This window comes from Temnothorax curvispinosus, unplaced genomic scaffold (genome assembly GCF_003070985.1).
Source record: "Temnothorax curvispinosus isolate PA1 unplaced genomic scaffold, ASM307098v1 QBEX01004605.1, whole genome shotgun sequence".
Classification (NCBI taxonomy): Eukaryota; Metazoa; Arthropoda; class Insecta; order Hymenoptera; family Formicidae; genus Temnothorax; species Temnothorax curvispinosus.
In genome coordinates this window covers 1-8,812 of record NW_020214385.1, presented here as the reverse complement: position 1 = coordinate 8,812, position 8,812 = coordinate 1, and the positions used below count along the sequence as shown (strand labels likewise).

The 8,812-nt window shown below is 43.0% G+C and overlaps 1 protein-coding gene across 1 annotated transcript; it reads right to left on the bottom strand.

The window, feature by feature from the left end:
• Nucleotides 1–2,039: 2,039 nt before the first annotated feature.
• LOC112453688 lies at nucleotides 2,040–3,239 on the bottom strand. Its single transcript, XM_025014574.1, has one exon. The coding sequence runs from the start codon at nucleotides 3,237–3,239 to the stop codon at nucleotides 2,040–2,042; it is 1,200 nt and encodes a 399-aa protein (XP_024870342.1).
• Between the last annotated feature and the right edge of the window lie 5,573 nt (nucleotides 3,240–8,812).

Below are 8,812 nucleotides of genomic sequence, written 5' to 3'. Positions count from 1 at the left end.
GTGACGATGGGCACCGCGGGCGCACGGGGGAAAAACTAGAAAAGCACTCGGTTACAGCGATATTATACTAATTTTAACGATAACCGAATATTCGTCACTCGACTGTAGCACGTGCTGTCACCACAGGTGCACGATCACGACGCTTCGCCGTCATCTTGTGGCGCGTTTGCGTAACCACGCGATGCGACGCTGGCAATATCGATATCGTAGCAAACGACGACGGGAAAAGAGAAAAGGTTACGCTCAGATGATAATTGACGGAAAGAGAGAGAGAAATCGTTATTTATTAAACGCTCTGGGACAATGTCCCCTCGAGCGTGATAAGAAACTGATACAGAAAAAGTATACAATATGTTTTTGAGGTATCGTAGAATACAAAGAGAAACAATTGCATACAATAATTATACAGCGTAATAGATGTCAGTCATTATTACAGAGCAGATAGTCATAGAGTTTTCGCTTGAAAGTGCCAAGAGTGGGTGCATGACATATGTCGGTTGGGATGCGATTCTAGAACTCAGCAGCAGTGCATACGAAGGAGCGTTTGTAGAATTCTGTACGACATTGAGGCAGGATAAGAGCATCAGCCGAAGCCCTTGTTTCGCGTGTTGCTTTATCACACCTACGCTTGAATGTTAGAGGAGCATAGGAGATTATGGGATGCAGGGATGAATATGTGAGGCAGCCGACAAAGTAGAAGCGCCTAGATTTGATTTTGAGCCATCGAAGCTTCACAAAGAAGGGAGTAATATGCTCGTCCCGTTTTATTAGAAAAACGAACCGAACACAAGCGTTCAGGGACCTCTGTAAGCAGAGGTTCTGCTCTCCAGTGATGTCTGTAAGTGCTGTGCAACAATAATCAAACATTGGCAGTATTAAGGTGGTGATTAGCCGTGACCTCAGAGAAAGTGGTAACAGATGTTTGCATATCTTTAGCTGGTGTAACGTCGCAAAAGCTTTGGCTGACGTTTTAGTGACTTGAGTGTCCCAAGAGAGTGTATTCGAAAGATGCACGCCAAGGTACTGCACCGAGTCGCAGAAAGGAATGACTGAGTCGTTAATAAGAATCCTAGGCAGTTCATCCCAGGTTAATCTGCTTATAAATCTGGAGGTGCCCATGACCATAGCCTTTGTCTTATTTGGATTCAGTGATAGTTTGTTTGCAGTAGCCCAATGAGTGATTCTGGTGATGTCCTCGTTGATTTTAAGAATGGCCTCAACCAGATGCTTAGGTTCCGTGTGTAGGTTAATTACCAGATCGTCCGCGTAGAAATGGTATTTACAGTATTTGAGGACAGTGCTGAAGTTTAACAAGTAAAGGACGAATAAGAGAGGTCCCAAAACAGAGCCCTGTGGCACCCCGGAGAAAGTTGGACGCTCTGACGAGGTTTCCCTCGTGACAGGATCGCGCACAGTCTGTTTTCTATTGTCAAAGTAGGAGCACAACCATCTTAAGGCTGAACAGGAGAAGCCAAGATCTCTTAATTTGTCAATTAAGATGTAGTGATTGACGTAATCGAAGGCTTCAGTGAAGTCGAAAAAGACGGCGATGGTCACCATCCTTTTGTCAGCGGCCTGCCTAACGTCGTCGAGGACGCGAATAAATGCAGTCTGAGTTGAATGTCCCCTCCTGTAGGCAGACTGATACGGATCCAAACTGTTGGTATTTTCCAGGTAGCTCGTGATTTGCTCTGCCGCGATACGTTCTAACGCTTTAGAGACTGCACACAAGATCGAGATTGGCCTGTAATCCCGCATTTCAGATGGGCTTTTGACCTTAGGGATGGGGCAGATGATCGCAGTTTTCCATATAACGGGGTAAACACCGTAGGTCAAACTAAAATTAAAAATGTGAGTCAAAACAGGAAGAATTCTTGGCAGAGCCCAGATGATGAGTTTACAAGATAAGCCATCAACTCCCACCGCATCCGATTTAATTCGTTGCAGAGCCTTAGTCACCTCCCACTGATCGATGTTACTCCAGTAAAATTTTAGTCTTCATAGGTTTCGTTGCCAAGGTAAACAGGGTGGTAAAAGTGCTATCCATCTATGCCTGCTGTGACACTGGAAAAGAATTCATTTAGTTCGTCTAAAGTGAAGATAAGATTCTTATCAGCGTTCTTCGCTTTAAGGAGTCCAAGATGTCTGAGTTGTCTCCAAATTGTAGTCGATTCGCTCCCATCCCGGAAGGCATTCAGGTAATATTCTTTCTTAGCGGAACGTACCATAGCCTGGGCTTGGTTTCTCAAAGTCTTGTACCTTTTGTAGTTGGCATCGGTCTTGTGCCTTCTCCTGACCCTTCTCGCCCGGTCTCTGCTTCGCATCGCACATCTGACATCAGGCGTAAGCCAAGAGGCCGGCAAGTGCTTAGGCTGGATATCACGTAGAGGCGCGTGCCTATCATAGCATTCGGTAAGAGCAGTATTTAGTAACATAACTTTGCTGTCAACGTCATCTACCTGATACAGCGCTCCCCAGTCGTATCCTTCTAAGTCAATCAGAAAATTATCAATATCGAAAGAACGAAAGTCTCGCACCTTAATACTGCAACTACCGCGTCGCGCAACTTTTACCCTGTAACTAATGCTGATAAGATCGTGAGCAGACAGGAAACATACATCGCTTTGTTCATATGAGATCAATTTATCGGCATCGTCAATGACGCATAAATCAAGAGACGTGGAAGACGAACGAGTGTGATGCGTCGGGGTGTATGGAACTAAGTACAGGTTTGTGGTTTCAATGAAAGACATGATCTGAGCCGAGTCGAAGGTGGTGGTGCACAGATCAGCGTTGAAGTCGCCAAAGATTATAAGGTGTTTATAAGTAACAGAGAGATCAATGAAAGTGTCCAGGAACTCTTGAAGGTATCCGCAATGGGGAGGTCGATAGACCACTGCTAAAAGAATCTTCGAAGTATTACTGACGGAGATTTTGGCGATAAGATATTCCGGTTTACCATCACCCTCCGAGTGCCGTAGTATATTGGCTTGAAGAGAGTTAGATATATAAAATGCGACTCCGCCCCCACACCTGCCCTGCCTGTCACATCTGAAGATTTGATACCCGCGGAGGGACACAAAACTGTCTGAGAAGGCAGGCCTCAGCCAAGTCTCAGACAGGCATATGACATGAAAGCCTGAGTCACCGAAATAGTCGCGGAACTCGTCGAGATGAGCAGTTAAAGATTGACAGTTAACGTGGCATATTCGTAAAAACTCAGGTAGTTCGTCAACCATAATTGATTGTTTTAGTTCTTGGTAAATCTGAAGAATAGTGGCCTCCTCACCGATTTCGTTCAACTTGGGCTTAATCGACACGTTTTTGCACGAAACGACCGAATCAGGCAGAAAAAAGTGTCGCTCTGCCCCGCGAAGCGAGATATTAACGATTAAAGTTGACAGGAATCAAGTTATGATTCCTGTCATACCGACGGGATGCAGCGACTACGACCATGCCCTGCGGCCACACGCGCATGCTCAGTGGTCGCACGCGCATGCTCAGTAGCCGCACGCGTATGTAAAACTGCGCCAATTTTAAATGAATCAATCGTGCAGAATAACCAAGCGTCTTGATTCAAGCAGTTAGGTATCACGCTGGGAGTTTGTTTAGTTTTATTATGCGGGGGAAGGGGCACCGCCGCAGATTATTTCTATGTAATCTTCGGTATTTCTATTTTCCATTATATATTATTTTAGCCGTCGCTTGTTATTCGTTAAAAAGTTATTAACAAAAAAAAATTTGGAAAATGTAGCAGCTATTTTAAGTATTGAAAGGCATAAATAACTAATATATATATGTCGAAATAATTCACGCATTATACACTTTCTGCGCGAAACGAGGTGCCACATGGGTTCATGACGCGCTTTACAAGCTCGTTTAAGTACATGCGTGGGCGGGGGGATTTTGCTCCCCTGCACCCCCCTCCTCATGCATGTACTTTATAATTTCGCTTTACAACTTAGCATGTACTTTAAGTTGTTAAGCGAGTTCCACGCTTTCAACCGCGGGGGGTGCGAGGGAGGGGGCCGAAGGCCGATAAAGCAGGTGTATGCCCTGCTTTATAGAAGTTGTGATTTTCGTTAAAGCAGGGCACACACACACACACACATGTGTGTATGTCCTGCTTTATAGAAGTTGTAATTTTCGTTAAAGCAGGGCACACACACGTGTGTATATGCCCTGCTTTATAAAAGTTGTGATTTTTGTTAAAGCAGATATTTTGTATTTAACTATTTAAAGCGTGTCACTGACCTACATAGATTTATAGTTGACGCGCTTTAAAAGTATTTATGTGTTTAAAGCGAATCAATTAACTTATGTAGGGGGGCGAAGCCCTTCCACCCACGCATGTACTTTGATATTGTTACGCTCGTCGAGTAAGCTCGCCGCCGTAACACTATCGCGCACTCCACACTCGCGCACGTATTTCACGGAACTCGCAAAAGGAAAGAGAACTCAAAAGAACTTAAGAAATGCGTTTACTCCAAGCTCGTAAAACAGAACGCGTACGGATTCCAAAAATCCGCCAGACAGAAAATCAATAAATCCATCAACAAACTCCCGTTGTCAAGGATCGCGCTTCACAGCTTTCCGCGACTTCTCTACTCAGTGTCCAGCACGGGCGTAACATTGTTCCCCTCTTCTTAAATTGTCGTCCCGACAACTAGAGGAAAGTTGCAAGCAGTTTCTTTCTCTTAGATTTCCGGGAACTTGAAACGCTTCCTGCTCTACCTCGAGCTAAGCTGCGAGTTAACGAGCTTCGTTTCTTCCCTCAATCCAAAAAACGCTTCTTTCCACGTGTGAACCTCTTCAACGTCGGCTTTTCTTCTGCTACCAGCGCTGTCCTTTTGAGAGTCTTCGGACTAGAGGGGGAAGCTTTCGTGGACCCTGCGTCTCGCAAGACTCCCCAGTCCCCGCCTTGGCATTTGCCCTAAGTCCCACGGAAAAATCACGATCAAAAACCGTGGGCAAGGCGGTCTTCTTTCAGTTAATATCTTCGCCTGATGTTGTTCGGCACCATCTTCCCGGAGAAGTAGCTGAAAGTAACAACAAAAGAAAAATATCTTTTTCTTAAAAACCTAAAAACTAATTAAATAAATTGAAATTTTTCGGGCTCCGCGCTCCGGTTGAAAATCGTGATTCGAAAGAAATTACCTCTCATAAAAAGTAGCTAATCTATCTAAATGAACGACTTTGTTCTTATGCCGTTTAGACCTACGAATGCAATAAACTACATCATTTATTCTTTTAACGACTTCAAAAAAACCTTCCCAATTACTTTGTAACTTAGGAGTTATTCCTATTTTTTTTCGAGGATTAAATAACCAGACTTTTTACCCAGGCTCATAGCATAATTGTCTATCTTTTCGATCATAAAGCGCCTTGGCTTTTTGAGACTTAATTTCCATACGTTGACATACAATGTTATGAATGAGATCCATTTTTTCTTTCAAGTGACGGAAATATTCTCTTTTTGAAGGAATAGTCTCAGAACCAAGAGGATGTCCGCGAAGTAGATCCAAAGGTAATCTTAACTCCCGACCTAAATGCAATTCAGAAGGAGTGAAACCAGTAGTTTCATGTTTAGAAGACCTATACGCCAACAACCCTAATGGAATCCAACGATCCCAATCTCGTTGATTTTCAGCAACGAACTTTGCCAGATAATTTAACAACGTCTGATGTTGACGTTCCACCTGACCATTGGATTGAGGATGAAATGGAGTAGTTCTTGTTTTTTTAATTCCCAATAACTGAGTTAGTTCCAAGAATAATCGAGATTCAAAATTTCTTCCTTGGTCAATATGTAATTCCGAAGGAATGCCGTATCTAGAAACCACTTGACTCAAGAAGACTTCCGCAATCGTTTTAGCCCTAATATTTCCAAGCGGAAAAGCTTCCACCCATTTCGTGAAACAGTTCGTAACCACCAACAGATATTTATTTCCCGAAGAAGAAGTTGGAAGGGGACCAAGAACATCCATTTGAATTCTTTCGAAAGGCGCACTGACATTGTAAATTTGCATAGAAGACTTTTCTTTATCAGATGGCCCTCTCTTTGAAACGCAAACTTTACAAGTCCTACACCAATGTTCGACATCCTGCTTACAGAAAGCCCAATAAAAATGTTTCCGGATCTTCTCTAAGGTCTTATTGACACCAAAATGGCCACCTGTGGAAGAATCATGAGCTTCTTCTAAAATTCGCGAAATCATTCCTCGAGGAACTATAGTTTGAAAAACAACGGAACATAAATTTGGAGACTCACATTTCCTACACAAAATCCCGTCTTTAATCACCAGGGAATCCCATTGGAGCCAATAGTCCTTAGCAGTCGAATCTCTCTGAGCTATTTCTTGACGAAGAGGTCGCCTATTCTCCTCTTTTCCACGATAAATTCCTACAATTGAAGGGTCCTCCAATTGCATTCTTTTCCAGTCCGCAGATTCAATTTCTTTGAAGATTATTCTTCTAACATCTCCCCTTACAATACTTTTTTCCCCCATCTCCACTTTATCACAATATCTGCAGTTTCCTTCCGCACATGGACGCCTAGACAACGCGTCAGCGTTTGCGTGCACCTTTCCTGCTCGGTGCTTGACTACGAAATTAAATTGTTGTAGGCGTTCCATCCAACGTGTTAACTGTCCTTCTAGATTCTTAAAAGACATCAACCAGCGTAACGAAATATGATCCGTTCTAACCGAGAATTCACGTCCATATAAATAGTGATGAAAGGTCTTCAAAGCCTCCACCAAAGCTAACAGCTCCCGACGAGTTACGCAATAGTTCCTTTCAGACTTGCTCAAAACCCGACTATAATAAGCTAAGACCCTCTCCCTACCATCCTGAATCTGAGAAAGTACCGCGCCCAAGCCGTGATTTGAAGCGTCAGTATCAAGAATAAATTCCTCTTTTTCTATTGGGAAAGCTAAAATAGGAGGAAAAATTAAGTTTTGTTTAAGCTTCTCAAAAGCTTCCTGACAACGCCCATCCCTCACAAATTTTCTAAGATTCTCAGTTAAAGAAAATAATGGCTTAGCAATAAGAGAAAATTCCTTCACAAATTTCCTATAATAAGAGCAGAGTCCCAAGAAGCTTCGCACTTGCTTCTTATTTTGAGGAATAAGCCACTTTTGAACGGTCTTAATTTTCTCCGAATCAGTGGAGATTCCTCTTTCTGAAATGACATGGCCTAAGTATTTCACTTCTCTCCCGAAGAAAGTACATTTTTTTGAATTGAGTTTTAAATTTGCACCCCGTAAACAAAGAAATACTTCCCTTAAATTTGCCAGCATTCCCTCGAAAGTTTTACTATAGATGATGACATCATCCAAATAAACCATACAGATCTTATTCAATATCTCACGAAGAACCTAACCTGCTCCATCAATCGCTCAAAAGTAGCAGGAGCATTACATAATCCAAATGGCATTACAGTAAACTGCCATAAGCCATTTCCTATAGAGAAGGCCGTTTTCTCCCTATCCTGAGGACGAAACTTCACCTGCCAATAGCCGCTTTTTAAATCTAAGGTGGTGAACCAGGAATTTCCGGATAAACGATCAAAAAGATCATCTATCCTGGGAATAGGATAAGAATCTTTTTCTGTAATGGCATTGAGCTTCCTGAAATCGATACAGAATCTAATCGTTCCATCTTTCTTTTTAACTAAAACAGCTGGAGAAACCCAGGCGCTATGAGATTCTTTGATGACACCACGTTGTTTTATTTCGTTTAAAATCTTTTCCACCTCTTCTCGCATATGCAGTGGAATTCGCATAGGAGCCTGTTTAATCGGAGAAGAATTTTTCACCCTAATAGCATGCTCAATGACGGAGCAATTTCCTGCAACCACATCTTCCGAAAAGACATCTTGAAACTCGATCACCAATTCAGCAAACTGCTCCTTTTGAGAAGCGTTGAGAGTTTCGGAATTTTTTTCAAAGAATTCTTTAAGAAAAGAAGGAATCTCCCTATCAAAACTACAAATTCGGGAACAGAAAAAGTTTTCTTGACTCTCTGACACCGTTTCCTCAAAAACCGAAGAGAAAACGCTTCCTACCCCTATTTTTGGAAGAAAGTCCGCTCCTAGAATACACTCGTTTTTTATGGCCGCTATGATTACCGGAAAATCCAAAGAAAATTTCCCTATTTCGATTCCAATCACCACTCTATGTTTTACAGGAACCGTTTCTCCCGTTGGATAGGTCAAGAAATATCTCTCTACAGGAGTGGGTGATTTCAAAGGACCTAACAAATCTTCCCTAAGTACCGACACATCGGAGCCCGTATCTATTCTAAAGACGCAAGTCCGGCCATTAACTCGGCCGCGAAAAGAAAAATCACTTAACCCGCTACTTATCCTACTTAATTTCGCAGGGCTTTTGCACCCCTGAGCCGAACATGCCCCGCTGAGCTCGGCTATTCCGAGTTTCCCTTCTCTTCCGTAGTTAGAGAAGGGTACTCCGACCGAAAGTGCCCTTTGGCACCGCACTGCCAGCACTCTTTTTCCTCACGCCCGAATCTCGTCCTGAAACCCGAATTCTTCTTAAAATTTGCAGAACTCTTTTCATCTTTCTCATTCCCCGCCGATTTAATTTCGTTCCCAGCTCTGCCTTTTTTTTTTCTTCAGATTTACCTAAGTTCTTTCTGCTATTCTTTTCCTAAGAATTAGACAACGTCTGCTATCCAATGCCGAGTGGTGCTGCACTTCCTGCGATGTCCATCTCTTACAGTTTCCGCACACAGGAGTCGCATTTCTGTTGGAGCAGCTCCTGGTTTCGTGCTCACCAGCACAATGGCCGCA